This window comes from Telopea speciosissima, chromosome 1 (genome assembly GCF_018873765.1).
Source record: "Telopea speciosissima isolate NSW1024214 ecotype Mountain lineage chromosome 1, Tspe_v1, whole genome shotgun sequence".
NCBI lineage: Eukaryota > Viridiplantae > Streptophyta > Magnoliopsida > Proteales > Proteaceae > Telopea > Telopea speciosissima.
The window spans coordinates 72368925-72392086 of record NC_057916.1 but is presented as its reverse complement, the minus strand read 5'-3'; the positions used below and the strand labels follow the sequence as shown (position 1 = coordinate 72392086).

The 23162-nt window shown below is 44.5% G+C and overlaps 1 protein-coding gene across 1 annotated transcript in view; it reads right to left on the bottom strand.

The window, feature by feature from the left end:
- Window positions 1–23162, bottom strand: part of LOC122654152 (methionine aminopeptidase 1A-like) — a 44781-nt gene that overhangs the window by 19430 nt on the left and 2189 nt on the right. Inside the window, exons 2-8 of the mRNA XM_043848133.1 lie at window positions 15291–15295; window positions 15035–15138; window positions 14191–14241; window positions 13250–13435; window positions 840–915; window positions 547–594; window positions 412–456 (exon numbers count right to left, since the gene is read on the bottom strand). Of these exons, the coding sequence (XP_043704068.1) occupies window positions 412–456; window positions 547–594; window positions 840–915; window positions 13250–13435; window positions 14191–14241; window positions 15035–15138; window positions 15291–15295 (515 nt within the window). The remainder of the gene's footprint in view (window positions 1–411; window positions 457–546; window positions 595–839; window positions 916–13249; window positions 13436–14190; window positions 14242–15034; window positions 15139–15290; window positions 15296–23162) is intronic.

The following is a 23162-nucleotide window of genomic DNA, read 5'->3' as shown; positions in this document are numbered from 1 at the left end:
TTAGAACATATTTTGAAATAGCACTGTTGGGTATCAAGGGTAGCAATTGCATAGATGATGTTGTTAAACATTATATCAGTAGATAATTCTGTTAGAGGGTAGGCACTGTTGTGCAGGAGTGTCAATGTGAGAACCTATTTTGAACTAGCACTGCTGGGTATCAAGGGTAGCAATTGCATAGATGAGGTTGTTATAATGTACTTCAAATAAAGGAGATTTACTTTCTTAACTAAGTTCTATAACAACCGTAGCAATTGAATAGATGATGTTGTTATAATATACTTCAAATAAAGGAGACATACTTTCTTAACTAAGTTCTATAACAACTATACAAAGTTACACCTCTTTTGCGACAATCACAGAACAGGGATTAGTTTCATACAGAAAAAGTCTTCAACACTATGAACTTACTCGGCATGTTTCTCTCATTCTCTCGATCTGCTCCGAAGTTTTGATCTTCAAAGAAAATCATGCCAAAATAAAACAGCCATTTATCTCCCATTCAACGTTCAACATAAATGACCTGAGGAGCATTATCAAACTTACCTCCACAACATGCTGCAGATCACTACTGGGCTCAATTTTTGGAACTCCCTGCCAATTAATAAAAAAGAAAAAACGAAATAGCTGAAATAATACAATAAACACAACAAATTCAATCCTTTGTAATAAATACCAAGCATAATAGGAATGTGTGAGACAAAACCAGATACTTTCAGTGAAATATTCCCTTTTCCCCAGGCAATATTTCCACCATGACAAAATTTTGTGTGTTGCTATAATCTCTCACAAATCACAAACAAGAACCAGCAATTTACAATTGAATAAATATTACTCACATCAATTGCCCAGTCTGGTTTGTCAATGTGAGCAGGTACAGTATGCAGTTTTGATATAGGATATGGCCTTAGAGTCCTGAAAATGAATATAATGGAAATTTTGGTCTCAAATCGTCATCAAAAAGAAGAAAAAAAAATTAAGATAGATAAAAGCACCAATAAAGAAAAAAATTGTGAAAAATAGTTTTCCCTGTAATGGGATAAAAGATTAAAAAGACACGGGGGAGACTTTCGTAGTTCGCTAAAAAAGCCTACTTTATTGATTAGCCATTCTAATGATGAAGAGAACAGTTTAAGGACTAATATCTTTGGCACTCCATACTCATATGGAAGTCTAGAGAGCAACAAGCTTTAAAAATTCCACAAGAGTACATGACCAAGTTGGATGTTCGCGCAGCACTACACTACAGTCTATTGTTAAAGTCTATTGCCAACCAATAAAGGTGAGAGAGTAGTTTTCTTTAGCATTCCATGAACTGTTTCCAAGGTCATTACCCACCAAAGGTCAATACTTAGGCTAGGTCCACTGGTTGGTTCATGTTAAATCTTAAAGCAGGTGACAATTAACAAAGGCCCAGGAAAATATTCCTTTTATTTTAATTGGAAACACTATCTGGCCAAGATTTGCATGATGATGATGCAGATCGAAGCACGAAGAAGAACATTGCAAAAAAAAAATCATAAGCTACCGTTCATGTGAACAGTGTTGTGGCCCACCTTAACAGCTGCCTTTGAGTAGGATTTCTGAGATTCTTTTCAGTCTTCTAATTTGATTAGTTTCTAATTTCAGATTTAGAAAGTGAGATTAGCTTTTATTTAGAAGTTTCTATTTTATAGGTTTTATGAAATTAGCAGTTACCTTTTCTAGATTGATTTAGTTTCTTAATTAGATTGGGACTGGGTTGCTTTGTAATTGGGTTATTATAAATAAGAGTATGAGGCTGAGCAGAGGACAGAGATTGAAGAGAAAAAGAGATATGGTTGAAGCTGTGAGACGTGGCAACGGTGAGAGACCGTGGGTGAGAGGATGATGGGCTGAGAGAGCCGAAACCCTATCCCCCTCCTATCTTCTCTTCTATCTTCTTGCTTCTACTTCCAGTCGATCCCCTGCTGCTATTATTGCTATGAGAGTGCAAACCACTGCTGCTACTACATCTGTGAAGGCCTGATTGCAGCCTTGATCATCAACAAACTCTGCTGCTGTCGATTACACCATAAATTGAGGAACTACAGCTCCTGCGGTTCAGTTTTCTCCATTAGAACCTGCTGCAACTTCGAGACTCCAGAACTCAGTAACCAGTGATCCTTTTGAGATCATATTCAAGGCATCTCGAGAACATATTCTGCCTTTTATTCGACTCTGCTCCCCAACTGCTGGCCAGAGTGATCTCTCCAATAACCATCTATTTTGAAGGCTAGTTTATAACTTCAAGCCCTCTTCATAACTCAACATTCAGCCATCAGAATTGGCTGATTTTTGGAGCATAAAATCCATTCAACACCACCTCCACTCGATCCAAGTTTGGTGAAGTTCTGCTGGCTGGTTTGGTTCTTATTCTCTAAGTTACTAATTCTGGTTTTGTTGTTATTTTGATGTTCTGCTGCAACCTATCATCAATCCTACTGTAGAGAGGTTCTTACTTGAACCTCTTCTACATTATTTGGTATCACCCCTAGTAGACACCAATGATGATGTTATTGACTTAATTGAGCAGGATCCTATAGTTTTCAGAACTCAGACGAGTAGAGAGCGAAAGCTGAAGCAAGTGTGGTCTAATTGGAAGGGTAAGGTTGGGGATGTCGTGTCGAAGTGGTTCTTTTACCACAGTATCTCAGCACTTTTTGTTACTTAGGGACCCTACGATCAGAACATGCCAAACACTGTAGCGAGGGCTAGGGAGGGAGTGAAAGGTCTCGCCGCTTATGAGTTGATGAATGTGTATCTGCCTCGGCAGAGGAAGGAGTTAAGAGGAGTACATAGAGAACCTCAAGGGCACATGGTCAAATTATAGTGTTTGAGATGTGTGACGGTTGGAATAGACCTACTAGACAGTCCATCATCAACTTTATGGTATATTGTGATGGTAGGACCATGTTCCTTAAGTCTGTTGATGCATTCAAGGAAAAGAAGGATGCAAAATATATTTACAACTTATTGAAGGAAGAGGTCAAAGAGGTGGGGATAGAGAACGTTGTCTGAGTGATGACAAACAATGGTAGTAACTTCAAGAAGGTAGGGGAGAGATTGATGAACAACAGCAGATACCACTTGTTTTGGACCACTTGTGCAGCCCACTGCATTGACCTCATGCCGAAGGACATAGGGAAGAAGACATTGGTTCGAAATGTGGTTGAGAAGGCAAGACAAGTGACCACATTTCTGTACAACCATGGATATTCCCTATAGCTACTGAGGACCAAGTGTGGTGGGGATTTGGTTAGGCCGGGCATCACTCGATTAGCCACCAACTATATTGTCTTCAAGAGCTTTGAGGCAAAGAAGTTAAGAATTAGATCTATGTTTGCCCCAAAGGAGTGATTTAGTAGGAGGAAGGCTGGTTCTACAAGGGGTAGAGAAGCCCAGTCGACCATTTCTAGTGAGCTATTTGATGCAGGTCCAAACACTAGGAAGAAGAAGAAGCCATGATATGGCTGCTGCTGTGTTTTTTCGTTGGAGCCTTTTTCCTTTTTCCATACTTGGTTTTTTTTCAGTACTTTAGTTAAGGGTATAATGGTCATTTGACCTTTTATTATTTCATTTCTCCCCTCCACGATTTCTAAAGGAGGATTTGTTTTTTTAAATCAGATTATAAGATCTGATCATATTGTAACTAGGATTCAGAGCTAGGACTACAATTCCTACTCTGATCATATTGTCATTAGGACTCAGAGCTAGGATTACAACTCCTTCTCTGAATAGGACTGATTGGCTGATTGATGGATCAGCCCCTATTATAAATACATCAATTCGTGGGAGGCTCCCTCACAGTTCATTATTAAAAATTTATGCTTCTTAGCCTTGCTGCTATTGCTGCTGCTCTTTGTGAGTGTATATCCTTGTGGATCTCAAGGTGGTACAGGGTGGGTGGACTCCTGCGACTCCTTGCATTGTGAAGATCGGGAGGTCATCTTAAATCATTCAAGTTGCTGCCATTACAGTGAGTTGAATCTACTTTATTTTAACCTTCTTCTACATAAGCCTGATCTACAGTTTTTCATTCATCACACCCTAAACTCCATTAAATCTGCAACTCCTACCCCAACTAGGACTCCCTTGTAGTTCCAGATTTAGCCCTCACATTCGAACCCTACTTCCAGCCCACAGTCCCCACATCACCCCCCCACACTCAACCTCAACCCTAGCCTATAGTATCCACTCTAACCCCTCCATCCCCATTAAACCCTAAAACCTGCAACCCGATTCTGCCCAACTGCAGAATTTTAAAACCTCACCAAAACCTAACTTCTGTATATTATTAAGACCTCCTAAACCTGCATATTAAAACCCTATAAACTCCAATATCATTAATCAACCCTAACCCTAATTTCTGCCCTATTCAACCTAAGCTGTCCCAAACCAGCAGCCTTGTTAGGTGAACCATTCTCCTGGCTCCTAGTAGGACTTCTCCTACCTAGGACTACATTACTATTCTGGCATGACCTGCAGAAGGTCGTCGTATTACTTGAGCCAAAGGTGAAGGTATGGAGGATGGTCGACTCTGAGAAGAAGCCTACCCTACCACACTTGTATGCAGCAGTGGAGATGATGGACCACGTCGCAGCTGCGATACCACTAGGCAGTAGGAGCTACATCCAAATAGTCCAAGATTGTAGGGAGAGGCAACTTTTGCATCCACTGCAAAAGGCTGGTGAATTTTGAATTTCTAGTTTATTCTTTATACTACCTATGTTAATTTACTATACATTAATAACTTCATAAGCATTTTGCAAGTGTTTTTATCTTATTTTACACATACTATCTAAACCTCAAGTACCAATACAAGCACTATCTTTGGATGAATCAAGAATTGATAGATGCAGTGCAAGATGTGATGACCAAGTTGGAGCCGAACCTAGATATCTAATCCGCCTGGTATACTTGTAGTTTATTGAGTTGTTACAATCAATGCAATTAGTCTCATTAACAGACTGATATTGATGTATCAATGTTTGAAATGAACAGCTGAAGACCTTTAGGAATGCAATAGGGACTTTCGGCTGTGCAGCCGCAAAACTTGGTCGAGAAAATACTACTCCTGGTAGATCCATTAACTTAGTTTCTTTGTTCAATTCACCTATGTACGTATCATTTAAGCACTTACCAAGAATATCCTAATGGAGGTGAATGGTGGGTGCTACATGGGAGAGATACACCTAACTTGAGGAAGGTAGGTCCAACCCTAAGATTGCTAGTTAGATGGGTGCCGATGTTAGTGATTTCATGTCTTCTCCAGATGGTCAAGTCCACACACGGATGCCTCGACCTTTCGAGTCCCCAGCCTGGCGAGGACAATGAGGATGTCTAGTGGTCGCATTACAGTGGCCACACTTGCACACTATTGTTGTCTGATGGTGGAGATGATGACGATTGTGATGGTGATAGTGATGATGATGGTGGTGGTGGTGGTTATGGTGGTGATGGTGATAGATTTGCGAGCCTTCAAGAGGAGTTTGACCAGGCAGAGATGAAGCCGGAACCAAAGACTATTTAATTCACATGAGATAATCAATTTGATCATGCTACGCAGGATGCCAACCATGGTGCACATGCCCCCACACACGTAGGTTATTCCAGAGGCCCACACTGTAGGTTCATATCAGATGAGGAGCATAACAACGTTGACATGGAGGTAGATGCTTCTTCCTTGTCTGACACGTTAAGAGACCTCAATCTGGAGGGTTGTAGTAGATATGGTGTGTATCAACAAATGGCACAATGGTGTGCACCATCATTTCCCATAGTGGTGCGAACTCTGGTCGGATTAACCCTTAGTGAGTAGCTCGTGGATCCACCCAAACAAGGAAACACTCAAGTCCAAAGTCAAGTGGCAAAACAGTAAATAAAACAAGGGTTGGTTCACCTCTAGGATAAGTGGTAAACTTGGGGCTGAAAGGATGTGGGATGACTGATGAGGGACTTCAATGAAAAAAAATATAATGCTGTCAGTATTAATAAAGAAAAGGGAAAGCATAGAATAAACTAACAGCAGGAACTAGAGAAGAAGAGAAAGATGTCACCTGAGATGGAGGAAGAAGAAAAGAAGAACAAGATTAAGTAAAGAAGGGGAGGAAGAGTCACGGCCAGCACACCACGCACATACCAACAATTCAAAACACAATTCCAATTCATTCTCAGCATTCTACCTATTACAATGTCAATAGAAACAGAAACCTAACTAAAATGGAAACCAACTGAAAGAAGAAACTGACAAACAAAGCCATATCTAAGTGATGTAGTATCAAGCCTGATGAAGATCCCTCATGCTGTTTTGGTCCACATCAGAACTAGACCGAAACCGCAGAACCAAGCCCAGCCATGGTGTATGCTGGCCAGGGGTCAACCCCTGTGTTTCCCTTGATTGTGGTGCCCATGTGGTCCGATCCTTGAAGCTTCCAGAATTTTAGAGTCTCTAGTTATGTGTCTTTTTTTTTTCTCGGTACTTGTCTTTTCATATTCCTAGCTGTATTAATGTAACTTTTTAAATTCCTAGACTAGGAGTTTAAGAGTTAGAGTCTAAGTCTTTAATACTTTATTGGTATTAGTTTCTAGGTGAGTTATTAGTTTAGGGAGTCCAATAGTTGTGTGCCAAGAATTAATTTTCTTGGAGTTAGTTTCTAGGCATTTATTTAGTCAAGAATTACATTTTCTTTAAATACCTATTGTAATCCAACATTTGTAGTAGTCTTGAAAATGAATTGAAGAAATGAAACTGAAGCCTTGCTGGCCAAGTAATGTGTTGAGCATCCCCTCCCTCTCTCCCGTTTTGGTGAGTTCTTTCTCTCTCCTACCCTCTCTCTCTCTCTCTCTCTCCCATATTTTCTTCCCCTTATCTTCTTTAACTTTCAACCTATCATCATCTTATTCTCTTCTTGAATTTGACCCTTCATCTTCCACCTGACCCACCATCTTTCCTCATCCCTGCGGCACCCCTTTACTACCCCTAAACTGGAACCTGATCTATTTCAGATCTTAGCCTTCCAACCTGCGCCACTAAGATTAGATAACTACCAAAGAAATCCCTACGTCATCTACCCACCCAAATAATATAAAATAAACTAAAGATTTTATTTCAACTACCAACATCTACCATCCCTTGTCAGATCAGAAAACTTGTTTAGGCCTCCAAAGTGGTTGATGTTTGGGCCTCCAAAGCATAGTTGTCACGGCGTCACGGCGATCCAAGTCGGTGGAGGGGTGTCACGTCGATATATCGACATGTCACCAGCCATGGCATTGCCATGGCGAGCATGTCGACCATGTTTTATTTTTTATTTTCTCTATTTTTAATGTTTTAATAGATGTATACTCAAGCCATGTTTTATTTTTTCTCTATTGTTTCTCAAGTTTTAAGAAGAAAATTCAGAAATCGAAGAAGAAATCGAAGAGGGAAAGAAGAATTCGAAAGAAATCGAAGAGGGAAAGAAGACAGGAAGAAGAAATCGAAGAAGAAATCGAAGAGGGAAAGAAGAAATCGAAGAGGGAAGAAGAAATCGAAGACAAGAAGAAGAAATCGAAGACAAGAAGAAGAAATCGAAGAGGGACACCATGGCGTAGGTCGCCATGCAACCTTCTCCAGCGCCAGGACGCCATGGCAACGTCATGACAACTATGCTCCAAAGTGGTTCATGTTTGTCCAACTAGGCTAGGGCCACTGCATCACACCGACACATCCAATATCCGGTATGGTGGGCATGGTGAGTATGGGGAATTGGATAAGCATGGGTCTTCATCCTCGTCATTCCGCACTACTCATGATGATTAGTCACATGGTGTGCCATCTTTTGTAAATAGCATCTTCTCATTCCTAGGCCCCCACAACCCTACCAGCCCAACCCACTAAGCAGCTACAGTAGAGGCTCATTTGTATCATCTTCCCAACCCGGTGATCTATATTCAAGGTTGGGGTACCTAGAGTATGTTGATGATGCGACCTATCAGGTTGTTGCGATGGACTTTGAGCATTTCTTCAGACATACCATGACATTGCCTTCTTTTTTGATTAAGTTGGAGAAACGGTTTCATCGATAGCAACAATCTTTGTCATCTTTTAAGCCTGCCTATATGGTATTGACATAGAGTAGGAGACTAGAAGGGCAAGAATCTTTTCAGTTTCACCTTTGATCTGGGTTGACTAATTGTACACTAGTGATGTTGTAACATTTTGACATTTAATAAATAAAATGATTTGTCTGCATTTGTGACTTGCAATTGCATATTTTAATTGTTTTTATTTATTGTTGTATGTTATAGTACTAAATTATGTGTAACATAGGCTATCTTTGAGAAATATATAGGCAAGGTACGACATACACTGTCAACCTAGGGTACAAAATCAAACTTATATTTTTGAGTGTTTTTTTAACAATTTAAGGTTCCATTGTTTTTAGAGATGCTTAATTAGGATCTTTGTGAAGTTCCAGGCCAAAACATAGCCATTGACCACCGAAATGGTCAAAATGAAAGTACGAAATCATCCACCGAAACCTACAGGTGATGGAGGGCCTGATAGGAGAAGGGAAAAGTTACAGGGGGAGGGGAAAGAGATTACACACTCTAACAGAGTAAAACCCAATAAACTTCTATTCAATTCGTTGTGTCCATTGTTGGGTTACATGCAAGTATTTAAAGGGAAAAATAACAGGACTCCTATTCTAACTACAAAACTGAAATAACTTGCAATTGAACTCTATCTAACTCCTACATAGTTAACCCAAAACAACTAAAAGACTGAAATAACTAAACTACTAAATAAAATAATATACTACTTCCAACCCTTGTTGGACCAAAAACCATTGGACCTGTTTTGTTTGGGTTTGGGTCTCCAAATCCTATCATGCTGATCTAACCAGTCAAGTGCAACTGCATCAATTCTCCTCCTCCGAAAAGAACCCGACTCCATCGAGTTTGGAAAAGGACCAAGGAGGCCATCTGAAGCAACATGCTAGAGGAGGAACGATCCCGCAGCTTTTTAGAGTTTAATTTCAGGGAGATCCTTAGCGAGAAGAAACTTCATGGTTTTCTTGTTGTGCTTGAAGAGTAAGTATTCACATACCGCAATGTGGTGCCTTATTACCAAACAACCACAGTCAACCAAGAAGAATATGACGCACCTTTAGAGGGAGTATGTCACATTGTACTGTATCCACCAATAAAGTAGGTAAGCAAACACTTATCTGTAACCTTGAGATTAGTGGTGTTCACCCAAGCGACTTTGTAAGGAGTTGGATGTGGCTCTATTTGCAATCCCAGTTTACAAATAGCGTCTTCAGAGACAACATTAGTACAACTACATCCATCAATCACCAGACTACATAACTGGTCAATGCACTTCACACGAATCTGAAAGATACTGTGGTGCCAATGTTCATCCTCAGTGACTTTGTTGGTGGTCAAAACATGACGAAGAACATAACAAGGATGTCGCTCCTCGTCACTATCATTGTCGTTGACGTAACCTGGTTCACGCTCTGGTGGTAAATCAACTATCTCAACACTGAGGTACTCTTTTGGACCACGAGGTATAAAAGAATACTTATCAACATAAGCTACCAAGCAGTTGGGACAATGTGAACTGAAATGTCCATATCCTTTGCACGTGAAGCATTGATGGGCAGCCTTTTACATCACAGGAGGTCTGTCGGAACCAAGCTGAGGCAGAGAATATGGTCCACTAGGGCATGAAGATACCATGTCAGAATCACATCGAGGTGGATAATATGGCTAGTTAGGCCATGAGGATGCCATAGACGAACCGGTAGCCTGTGGTTTGCTGAAAGGCTGTTCCTGGGGGGAAGACTGTTGTTGAGTGTAATTGTTACACTTAGGAAGAGTGTCTGGAAAATTCCTTCTAGTGTAAGGCCGTTTCAAATTTTCTTCTACTTGATTTGCAACCTGTACAGCATCTTCCATTGTAGGCAGCCGACTAGATGCGAGTGCAACACTGATTTGAGGGTGTAAACCATTGTGGAATTGTGTCACCAATACTTCTTCATCTCACTCAGAATTTGATCGAGTGGCATAATAATAGAATCTAGCGAAAGTCCTCAACTTTTCGGTTTACTTGTTTCAACTATGCAAACTTGAGGTGTATGCATTGCTTGTAGTCGGTACGCAAGGATATCTTGTTCATGGCTTCACTCATTTCAACCCAAGTAGTGATTAACCCAATACCTCAGGTCCAATTTTGTTGTTGTTGCTTGATCCACCAGACTCGAGCTGTACCTTTTAGTTTAGCCTCTGTAAATAAAACTTTCCTGGCCTCAATCAAACCGTCCCATCTGGAAAAAAAGGTCTCCAAACTGTGAATACAGCCAAGGTACTATTCTGGATTATTATCACCATAAAAATCAAGAACATCCAGCTTTGTTGCTCTTTCATCTCCATAATCATCATATCGACCAACTCCATACGGCAAGGGTGGTGGCGGTGGTGGTTGAGCCTATGGGATAGAGTTACAAGAATCCCCAAACTTCATGGGACTCTTTCCTTTATCAAAAGCCACTAGTCGATTATAGAAGCTTGCATGGTTGTCATCATGGTATGGAGGGAACTGACAATTGCGGTGAGGGTATCAACACATTCAGTGAGGGTGTCAATTTTTGTATCAGTTTCATCTTTGTATGAGTTAAGCTGTGGATATTCTCATTGTTGGCTACCATGGTGAAGGTAAGCAAGAAAACACTAAAAGATGAATGGCAAAACAGTAAATAATTAGAAGTTTGAGAAAGAATGGCACAACGGTAAATAATGAAAACGAGGAAAACAAATAGCAATAGGATAACACGTATGGTGGGTAGAGGTACTCTTAGGATAATAAATAAAAGTTTAAAAGAATCAAAGCTGGGGAGGGGTACTATAGGAAATAATGAAATTAAAAGCAAATAGAAGTTGAGTAAAGACTAGGGGCAAGCTTGAAACATACCTAGTGCACGAGGCTCCCGCCACTGCGGGGTCTGATAAGGGTCATAATGTATGTAGCCTTACCCCTGCTTTCACAGAGAGGCTGTTTCCAGACTCGAACCCGTGAACACTTGGTCACAATGGAGCAACCTTACCATTGCACCAAGCTTGGAAAAAGTAGGATTTAAAATAAAATAGACTTATCTTTAAACTCTGGAGAGGAGTATAAGTTGAGTCGGAATGTATTTTCCCAGCGAATAATGGAGAATGGAGGAGTTTGACTTCGACAAGAAATCACCCAAAAATCCTGATCGATGTAGAATTCATGGAGCTTCGAACCAGCAATGGTGAAGTTTCCTAAACCTAGGTATGCTTTCTTCTTTTTGCTTCGATTCTCTGGTTCTCACTCTCCCCTTTTTTTCTTTTTTGTACTCTCGCTCTCTCTTCTCTTCTTCTATCTCCTTTCTTTTTTTGTTCTAGTTGCTGACTGAACCCTAAAAAGGGTTTCGATTGAGGTCACATTGGGCGTTGGGAAGAGGTGTTGTTGCGGGAATGGAATGGTGTTAGGGTTTCAATGGTTCGGTGAGTTGGGGTTTTGCTAAGGGAATCGAGAGGGATGGGTCGATGGGTTGCTGCAGTAATGTGCAGTGCTGGGATGAGATAGAGTGAGGTTTCTGAAAAGGCAGAAACGAGACCTCTTTTTTTTTAAGGTTATTGCTACTGGTACGTAGAGCAGTAACAGTAAAGAGATTTGGGATGAGAGACATTGACAGGGAAGGGAATGAGAGAGGTTGATGGGGAAGGAGATGGATCCTTCAGCTCTGATACCAAATTGGTGGAGGGTCGGATAAGAAAATGGAAAAGTTGCAGGGGGAGGGGAAAGAGATTACACACTCTCACAGAGTAAAACCCAATAACATAGTTGTCAAGGCGCCTTGGCGACGCCTAGGCGTCCAGGCGCCTTGGTCGACTTGGGCGCCTTGGCCGCCTTGTTCGCTTAGTTGGTGTCGCCTTGAGTTTTGACCCTCTCCACCGCCTTGGGTCGCCTAACCGCCGTGACAACTATGCCCAATAAACTTCTACTCAATTCGTTGTGTACAATGTTGGGTTACATGCAAGTATTTAAAGGAAAAATAACAAGACTCCTATTCTAACTACAAAACCGAAATAACTTGCAACTCAACTCAAACTCTATCCAACTCCTACATAGTCAACCCAAAACAAATAAAAGACTTGAAATAAATAAACTAATAGACTACTTCCAACCCTTGTTGGACCAAAAACAATTGGACTGGTTTTGTCTGGGTCTGGGTCTCCAAATCCTATCATGTTGGTCCAACCCATCAAGTGATACTGCATCAACAGGATTTCGGCCAGGTTTCAGTCGAAACCCAAAAAATTCCGATTTTGACCAGGGTCAAAACTGACTTCTTGGACCTTGAATGAAAATGCCTTTTATATTTAAAATCTTTTTGTTGTGATAAAAGAATGTTGCAAGGTACTGCAACATTGAAACAACAACAAAATGAAAATTTCCAGCTAACACAAACAATTACTGTGTAACTAACTCAAAAACTCACTACATATGGAAACTACAATTTTCAACTAAATTAACTAAATTTTTGTGGATAAGTGTGACAAAATAAATATTTTAATTCACTTGCCAACTACTATCTACAATGTCATGAACCTACTATTTTCTGTTATGCTGTTGGTCCTTTCTTCTTAAAATATTTCATATTACTTAACGCCCATACCGAGCATAAGGGAATTCTGTTTTTCAGCCTAGTACATCATTACATCCACTCAATATCAATACAACATCATGCAAGGGAAAACAACACTTCATTGAGCTAATCAATAAATTCTGAAAAGACTTGGATAGAATATCACCAAAAGGAAAAGAGGCATCAAAATGAGGTTTCAGATACCGGGCAGTACAGATTTCCAGTGGCTGTCTAAGTTATGTTCCCAGTAAAATCCAGACTCATGTTAGACAACTAGTACAATCATGACATACACAAAAAATAAGAACAGTTCAACAGTGATACATCACTAGAAGTCTGTAAGTAAAACTTGGCACCACAATACAGAAAGGAATGTATTACATTTTAAAGAAAACAAGTAATGTAACAGAATCTTATAGAAGCGCATTTCATCATACCAAACAAAGAAAATGACAAAAGCACAAATTGGAAAATTGTACATCATCCAACTCAAGGAAGCTACAAGGACAACCATTACATCAATTACAAATCAGTACAAAAAGACAGAAATCCTTGAGAAATACCCTGTCCAATCAAAATGAGGTAATTTTTCCGTACGAGCCTGGCCTTTCTTTAAGCAATATAGCCAACCTTCGTTAGGTAGGGATGAAATTTGTTCCTCTGGAGTAACTGCTCTAACTGTGGACAACTTGGCTTTCAAGTGCACTGACTTATGAGAACTCCATGATGCCTTGAAACAATCCTGAGTGCTGTCAACCGCAAGAAGTCAGTATTAAGGAAAACTCAAAAAGATACATGATAAATCACTAAAAAAAACCTCAAAGTTAAAATCCGATCTTTCTTAAATCAGAGACCACTCAAAGTAATGGAGTAAAGAAGGTAAATAAAAAAAAAGGTAGGAAAGGTTGTTACTAGGGGAAGCTGCCCAAACAAGTGCCCTCCTAAAATTGAAAAATCTCACTAATTTGCGGTTATTGATACTTAAGAACCTTCCTACTGTAAACTTTGAAGACACCTTTGCAACTCCTTCCAACACTCCACCTTTTTTTTCTAACTTGGAAATTTCACCTTCCAAGGCTGAGTTCTTCTCCACTAAACCTTCACAACAACTTCTTTAGCAAAGCCTTGTTCATGATTTGCATGGGTGCGATCCCCAACCTACAGAATTACTTAAGGCAACCAGATTTTAATCCAAGCTACAAGTGGAAATTGAAACTCCCTTCAATTCCCTTCAAGAGAAAGTTCAACTCCAGTCACTACACTTTACACAATTAAATCTAGATTGGAAAATGAAACTTTCTTTCATGCACTTCAAGACGGCACTTCAAGATGGCCTTCGTCTGCATCTTACTAAAGGCATTACTTAATGGTGAGGCATTAGATATGCATGTTTTCCACAATCAGTATAGTAAACCTCGGTGTTTACTCATAGAGTTTCATGAATTTTATAGAATTCATACATTCAAATACTTTCATTTAGGAAAACAAGGAGATGGTTACAAACCAGAATGCAGAACCTTCACGAGGAAGCTTCAATTCCACACACTTAGGGCATCTGCATACATAAGAGAATTACAAAAGTGGTAAGCTGAAATAAATAAAAAAATATAGCAAATCCACCATTTTCTGAAAAAGCAAAGTTTAAAAAAAAATTTGTTAACAACACAAAGAATGCTTTAGAGTAAACATTTCTATATGGAAACTCATCTGTAAGATTTCAGAAACCTCTTTATAGATTTTGCAAACGGAAAAACAAACTTGCTGAAATCAGTAGTGGTCAATTTAGGTTGTTTTCAACTTTTCATAGCTCATACTAACAAATGCTACTGTATAGTAGGCGTATGAAGAGCAACATGTACACTTTCATTAGTCAAAACCAAATGGTACTATGAGAAAATATCCTGTAGACCTATCTAATTATACTTGTGGTCCAACTCCTATATAGTTCATGTTCTCTTTCCCACTTTGGAATTTGGAGGGAAGGGTGTGGTTGAAGGGTTCAGCTGGGAAGCCAACAAGGGATACATATTAACACAAAACTTTGCCAATTTAAAAGAACAGCATCCACAGAAAAGGTAATTGTAAGGAAGAAATTAGAAGGCACATTTGCAGATAAACCAAGCAAACACTAAATTACCATTTCTAAAATCCAAAAACAAATAAAAGCAAGTAAAGTGAACCTAAAAATATTGATTGCCAAATAGCAAAATGCCCATTCGTTCAAAACCCACAAGTTGCCATTGTCCCCCGCCCCATTTTTGTTCTCTTTCAGTGTTCAAATCGACTCCATTTCCGACAACAGAATGAAAGAAGCCATAAATACTCTCAAAAGGCGTAGAAATACATACTGAAGATTAGCGGACTTGCCACACCGCGCACAAGATACCGTTGAATAAGTTTGTGCATTCGAAGCTCTGTCCACTGAACCAATTTTCCAAGATATAAAACAGAACTGTTACATCAGAAATAATATGAAAAGGTGAGGGAAGGGAACTAAAACGGACTAAGAACACTAAGCCGGATAAAAATATGAGATTAAATGTCTTCGAAGTAATTTTAAATTTCCTCTTCTTCGCCTATGTAAGAGATGATGGATACTCAGACCTGAACTGATAAAGAATTATGAAAGAACGAAAGTATATAAACTTTGTTACATACACTGAATGAAAGTGATTGAAATCTTACTATATCACCTGCCGTATGAAGATTCGCTTCCGAGATGACAAGTTAGGGTTTGCCGAGACCGAAGGAAGAGAGCAAGTCTCCTTGCCTTCTCTGCGGTTCAAATTTGAGGAAGAAAATATTTAGTCGGAAGCATCAACGAAAACAGCACTTTTTTAAGTTTTTTCTCTCTATTTTATTATGGCAAAATGATGTCAACTTCTTACTTCTCACACACTGCCATCTTGGTTGAGAACTTTGAGGAATTATTGTATCGATCGATACCGGTGATACATATCGGTTTCGTTAGTCATCGATCTCACTACTGTGCCTATACCATATCGATGAACAGTCTGAACAAGATAAAACAGTAAAAAAAATACCTGTTTTTAAGTAAAGTTAAGAACAAATTTATCAGATACATCCGATTTATGTCGATATCGTATTAGAATCAGTTGCGTCAGAAATCGTCGAGCGTCCTCGAGTGCCGTCACCGCAAGTGGACCAAGGGGTCAACAGAGAGAACCGCGTGGTTCCGGCCTAGGGCTATCCGATGCCAAAGTTAGATCTCCCGGCGCAAATAGATGAATAGTGATTATTCAATATGAGTTTAGATGTCCCCCGATGGGGTTGTGTACTGCCTTTTATAGTAGTATATGGCGGGGTGGAGAGTCCGGTTGATGGCGATTGCGTGCGTTGAGTGGATAGAGGCCCCGGGTAACGGGGCTCTATCCGATTGACCATCTCCCGTGGGAGGGAGTGTCCTAGTGGTATCAAGATCCTTGGTGGATAGATACCCGCGTGTGGTGATAACGTCATTGGTGCTTGAATCGGCCGGGTGACGTGACTTCTAAGCGGTGGCCTAGAGTCCTGGTGGTGACATGAGTCCGTAGCGATACGATCGGGTCATAGGTGAGTAGCCCCCACCTCACGTCTGTGCCCACGATCTTGTGCCTGGGTGCAGTCGTGCCTCAGCGAGAGGCCGAGCCTCGGTGTGTGGCCACGCCTTGGTGAGGCCGCCCACAGGTGTGGCCACGCCTTGGTGAGGCCGCGCTGAGTGGTGGCCGCACGGTGAGGCCGCGCCGGGTGTGGCCACGTGGGTGGGGCCGCGCGGGTGAGAGGCCGCTGGGTGTGGCCGCCTAGGTGAGGTCGCGCCAAGTGGTGGCCGCGCTGGGTGAGGCCGCTGGGTGAGGCCGCGCTTGGGTGTGGCCGCGCTGGGTGAGGCCGCGCCGCCTTGGGACCCCGTTCTTTCCCCTTGGTTCTGGGCGGTCGCCTGTGACACGTGGCGCGGCCGATTGGCCCGATAAATATTGGATGTATCATTTGCCCCCACTCTCTTGGGATAGGACGGCCAAGAGAGTAGCCGCCTTTACATAGTGAGGGGTCCGCCGCGAATAGACTTTCATGGGCTTGCTGTAAATCTAGTAATGAGATAGGAGAGGTTGGGGTTCAAACCTTTCCTCCTGCACTTTTTCATCTTTTGTTTTTTGTAGACATATGTCCTCTCCTTCCCTTTCTCTTCTTTCACTTCTCATTCCTCTCTCTTGCTTTTGTCTCCCATTTTGCTCTTCTTTAACTTTTCCTTTGCATTCCACTTTTTGCCTTTTGTCCTCTTTTTGGTGCCCACCATGTGTTTGTCTTTGGGTCGCCTAGACTAGTATCCATTTTTGCTTGATTTTGGGTCCTTGTGTTTGCTTTGTGCTCACTTGGTGTCTTGTTTGCTGGGAGGGCTTGAGTGGTGCTTGGCTTGAGTGCTTTGCCTCTGGTGGTCTCTCTCACTTGATCGTGCTAGTGTTGTGGCATTGTCGTCGTGTGCCTGCCTCCCCGTGTGATCGCCTTCCCCCTGAGGTAAGTTCGATCCCTTTTCTTTCTTTTCCTTTTTTTTTTTTTTTTGTAGGGCGGCGCCTACGTGAGGCCGCGCCTACAGGTGTGGCCGCGCCTGGGGTGGCTACGCCTGTGGGTGTGGCTGCGCCTGGGTGGCTGCGCCTGGGGTGGCCGCGCCTGGGGTGGCTGGGCCTGTGGGTGTGGCCGCGCCTGGGTGGCCGCGCCTGGGGTGGCCGCGCCTGGGTGTGGCCGCTCCTGGGTGGTCGCTCCTGGGGTGGCCGCGCCTGGGTGTGGCATCGCCTAGGTGGCCGCTCCTGGGGTGGCCGCGCCTGGGGTGGCCGTGCCTGGGTGGTCGCGCCTGGGGTGGCCGCGCCTAAGGTGGCCATGCCTGAGGTGGCCGCGCCTTACGGGTGTGGCCGCGCCTGCGGGCGCGAGGCCGGGGTCACAGCTCTTGTGGGGCGTGAGGCCGCCTGGTTGCCGCGCCTGGGTGGCCACCGCCTGTGGGTGTGAGGCCGCGCCTATGGTGGCCGCGGCGTTGGTGTGATGGACCGTCACGCTTCTTCACTTTTCTTCTTCTTGTATGTGATGGATCTGCTGTTTATATTTTGCAGGTGGCCTTCATTTCATTTTTTCTTGCTAGCTTCTGGGAGATCGCTTTCTCGAGTAAGTAGTTCATTCCTCTCTTGTCCTTCATGTCATTCCCAGGTGACCTTGGCCCCGATCGGGGTTGGATCTTCGAGGAGCGTTCCCCAGGATCGCCTTCTTCTATGGGTACTCCATCCTCTATACCCTCCCCTAGTGCTATTGATGGAGGTGTGGGACCTTCTAGTGTCTTCGGTCCCAGTAGGGATCTTCGGTCCTCTGAGGCGGCATCCTCAGCCTCCGGTCCTGCTGATAGGTTGGGCCCTGTTGCTAGCATCTTGTCACCTTCTGACTTGGTCTCCCTCCATGAGGAGTTCCATATTCCCGCTGAGATCATGTTGCGTACTCCTGGGCCTGGTGAGTATGCCTTCTCTCACCTTGCGGATGAGATCTGTCTCTACCGTTCATTTTTTCTCCAGGGCCTTTGCCTTCCTATCCCTCGCTTTGTCGAGTTGGTGTTAGAGCATTGGCACCTCACCCCTGGGTAGGTGTTGCCCAACTCTTAGAGGGTGATCTTGGGTTTCTATGTCTTCTTCGCCCACAGGCGTGCGCCACTGTTCCCCTATTCTCCCACTTTTATCTATTGAAGAAGGGGAACCATGGATGTTATCACTTTGCTTGCCGCGTGCTCAAGGGGCCCAATGCCTCTGTGGAGCTTCTCACGGGGATCACTAGCCACGTGAAGTATTCGAGGATCGCTTCTTTTTGCCACGGTCCCCGATGCCCACTACGGATCGTTAGGGAAGTTATTGACCTTAAGAGGGTCAATCGGGGCTTGAGTGAGTGATTTTGAGGGTGACTCCCTCCGTGTGCTGGGTCGCGATTCGTTCCAGTCCAGGAGTTGGACTCGAGGCCTTCTGTCTCTCGGAAGCTAAGTCCTGGTAAGAGCACTCGTCTTTTGTACTTGATTGGCATGTTGGTATTTGAATGTATATGTCATCTGATTGGTTGGGCGGTCTATGCAGTGGATACGCGTTCGGACTTCAGTTTGCTCCGTGGCAATCTGCGAAGGAAGGTCGCTTCTCAGGGTGGTCCATCTACTAGAGTGACCGATGTTGGTGGTGCTTCTGCGCCTGTGGTTGTTGGAGCGAAGCGAAAGGGTGGTTCAGGACATGCCCACGTGACGAGCTCGTGTGCGTGTCCTCCTTCCCCGCATTTCTCCCGATGATGATGGAGTTCGGGCTCTGTGCCTCCGCTCCCTCTCGCTCCTTCCGAGCCTTCGTATTGCCCCTCTCCAAGGGGAAAGGTGTGAGTTCCTCCGGTGGTACCGCCACCGATCTTCCCACGCCGGATGAGTCCCAGGTGATCACCTTGGGCGTGCCGGAGGGCTCAACCTTGGCCGGAGCGGGCGTGTCGCGGAGTGGGTGGACAGGGGAGCTCCCTACCGCGGGGTGGCCTTGCGAGGCTTAGCGATGCTTGTCCGGCCCGGACTCTCTACCATGATATGGCTTGGTGAGTTATCCCTTTTTTGTCTCATCATGGTCATTGCTCCATTTATTCTTAGATTGTTTTATCGCTTGCCATGTTGATTGTAGGTCCATCATCAGATTCGAGGCGGTGCCTCGATTGGAGGGTCACGCTTCTCGTGAGGTGCGGATACAGACGCACCGCGTGACGTGAAGAGGGAGCTCCAGGGACGATCGATGCCCGTGAGAGGGCCAAGGCCGGCGTGCGAGGGCGTCGGGGGAGCTCGCGGTGGCGTCCGGGAAACTCCTAGAGGTGTCTGAGGAGCTGCGTGTGACCTCTGCTGGTGCGGCCGAGACCTCGGCTAGGGTTCTTGCCTTGGAGGAGGAGCTTCATTCTGCTATGGGAAGGCATGAGGCGGAGCCGGCATCTATAGGTGAGCGAGTCAGTGGCTGAGTTCTAGGCATCCTCTGCGTTCTCGATGCTATATCAAGCGCAGCTTTAGCCCGCCTATGAGGGAGGGGTCCGGGACTTAGCCGCTTGTGTCCTGGAGGTGACCCCCGATTATGACTTCTCTATCTTGGGGTTCTCTGAGTTTGCTGCGGCGCTTTCGGGTGTAGCTATGGTGGAGAGCGTGCCCAAAGGTCGTGAGGTGGAGGCCGCCCGCTCGAGGGGGTCTGTGCGTGTCTTCTTGAGGTGGACATGATGTCTCCCGCTGGGTCGAGGTGACCCACCACTCGTGGTCCCTTGACCCTACGGCCGTACCGATCCTGTAGACGTCTCAACCTTTTTCCTTTTTGAACTTGAGTTGTAACTACTATGACTTTTCTATGTGATCGCTTTTGCTTCTCTTTGATTGCATTGTCTCCTGGTAATTGTTTACGCGTTGATGCTCTCTGACCCTTGATAGTCATGGGATTTTGGTAATGGCGTCGTGCCTTGGTGATCCTCGGACCTTGGTGGGTTAACGCCTTAGGCGTAGAGCCTCAGTGTTGGCATGACGCCTTAAGCATACAGCCTCAGTGGTGGCATGACGCCTTAGGCATGAAGCCTCAGTGGTGGTATGACGCCTTAGGCATGAAGCCTCAGTGGTGGCATGACGCCTTAGGCATGAAGCCTCAGTGTTGGCATGTTGCCTTAGGCATAAAGCCTCAGTATTGGCATGTTGCCTTAGGCATAAAGCCTCAGTGGTGGCACATTGCCTTAGGCATAAAGCCTCTGGGGTGGAGTGACGCCTTGATGTAGTGGCAGTGATTCGATTGAGTGGTAGAAGAAGACAAGTATTCCTGAAACATCTCTTTATTTTGAATGAAATTCAAATTGACCTTGAAACAATGATGTCGCTCTCATCGCTATCATGTATCACTACCACTCAGCTACTCTTGATGGAGTGTTTGCTTCTCTGGTAATACTTCTTCGATGTTCGAGTTCCAGTGCACGGTCTACCTTCTTGCCCCCGGAGTCTTCAGCGGTAGGTCCCCGGACGTATCTACTTGGAGACTATGTAGGGTCCTTCCCGGTTGGGTGACAGCTTCCCCGCTTCGTGGGCCGTGATGCACTTGCCCTCCGTAGGACTAAATCTCCCTGGTGGAATAGCCTTTCCTTGACCCTGGCATTATAGTACCTGGTAGTACGTTGCTGGTAGGCGACGTTCCTTAGTAGTGCTCTCTCATGGACATCATCTATAAAGTCTAGGTTCGCCCGTAGTCCGTCGATATAGGTACGTTCGTTGAAGCGCAGTAACCCTATGGGACATGGCGCAGACTCTCACCGGCGCCAATGCTTCAAAGCCATATGCTAGGCGGAATGGGCTCTCTCCCGTGGGTGTCCGATCGTAGTTCGGTATGCCCACAGACGCTTGGTAGCTCTTCGACCCACTTTCCTTTGGCTCCTCTCTAGCCTTTTCTTGACTCCTTCTAGTAGTGTTTTGTTGGTGACCTCCACCTGACCATTGACCTGTGGGTATGCTACCGACACAGGCCGACAGTCGATGTTGTAGCTGTGACAGAATGCTTGGAATTTGGGGTTGTTGAATTGTTTGCCGTTGTCTGAGATGAGGATCCGTGGTACTCAACCTATAGATGACGCCGTCGCGACGAACTTCTCCATCTCTGCCTCTCGTTATCTTGGCCAAGGGTTTAGCTTCACCCACTTGGTGAAGTAGTCAATCGTGACGACCAGTGCTTTCTGCTTCCGGTGTTGCGGTGAAGTTGCCTAAGATGTCTAGTCCCCACATGGCACAAGGTATGGGGTTGAGGATTGATGTCAGCTTGGTGGCGGGTAGATGGGGTACTAGGGCGAACAACTGACATTGCTTGCACTTCTTAGCATATTGGATGGCCTCCTCTTGCATTCGTGTCCAAGTATAGTCCACAGCGGAGGATTTTGTAGGCTAGGGCTCGTCCCGCATATGGCTTCCACATATCCCCTCATGAACTTCGGCTAGGGCGTACTCTGCCCCCTTGGGTCCTAGGCACCGGAGTAGTGGTGTTGTTGCCCCCCGCTTGTACAGTACCCCGTCTAGGATAGTGTACTTTGCAGCTCTCATCCTAATCTTCCTTGCCTCGGCCTTGTCTTCCGGTAAGACATCGTTCTAGAGGTAGTTGAGTAGAGGGTCCATCCAGCTAGGTCCCTCCTCGATTTCGTTAACCTGCTTTTCCTTATACGTTGACTCATGCAGGATCTCAATATAGACTGCGCTAGCCAAATTTTGGAGTTCCTCATTGGCTAGCCTGGATAGGGCGTCGGCTACGGTGTTCTCATCCCTGGGAACTCGAACCATCTCGAACTTCATGAAACCCTCGATCAATGCTTGAGCATGTGCTAGGTATGATGCCATCCTATCATCTTTTGCCTCATACTCTCTATTCACCTGATTCACCACGAGCTGGGAGTCGCTCTGGGTGGATAGGTGTGTGACTTGGATGGCTTTGGCCACCCAGAGTCCAGTTAGTAATGCCTCGTATTTTGCTTCATTATTGGATGCTTGGAAGGTGAATCGGAGAGCATATTGGATACGAAATCCCTCGGGGCTGGTTAATATGAGACCAATGCCACTTCCCGAATTACTTCTACCCATCCACGAACATGTCCCACGATCCGTGATCATTCTCTTCGGGCTCCTGCTTTTGATTCGATCTCGAGGACAGTACACTCGCAATGAAATCTGCAAGAGCCTGGCCTTTGATGGTTGTCCTTGGTTGAAACGATGTCATGCTCACTTAACTCCACCGCCCATGCTATCAATCGCCCGGAGACGTCCGCATGCGATATCTTCTTCAGGGGTAGGTCCGTGAGGACTATGATGGTATGGGCTTGGAAGTATGGTCGTAGCTTCTGGCCGCAATTACCAATGCATAGGCTACCTTCTCGATCCTAGTGTACCTGGTCTCGCATCGATCGAACATGGCCGACGTAGTAGATGGGCCTCTGGACTTTGTCTTCTTCCTTCAAGAGATCTGCCGACCGCACCGGTGGCGGCGAGGTAGAGCGCAACTCTTCGTTAGGTTCCGGTCGCCCAAGCAAGTGGTGGGCTCTCTAGGTACTCCTTCAATTCCTCCGAATGCCTTCTGGCACTCTTCCGTCCATGTGAAATCTTTAGGGCTTCGGAGGTTCTTCAAAGTTTTAAAGAATGGTACGCACTTATCACCTGATCGTGACACGAACCTGGAAAGGGCGGTGACCCTTCCATTCAACCTTTGCACTTCCCTGACCGTCCGAGGAGGTGCCATCTCTTGGATGGGTTGGCTTCTATTCCACGGACTGAGACCATGAACCCCAGGAATTTTCCGGACGTTACACCGCAGGCGCACTTTATAGGGTTTAGCTTCATCCGGTTCCTCCTCGCATCGTGAATGCTTCCTCTAGGTCGGTCAGTGTTGGTTGGCGTGGATGCTTTTCACGAGCATGTCATCCACATATACCTCCATGTTGCGCCCGATCGCT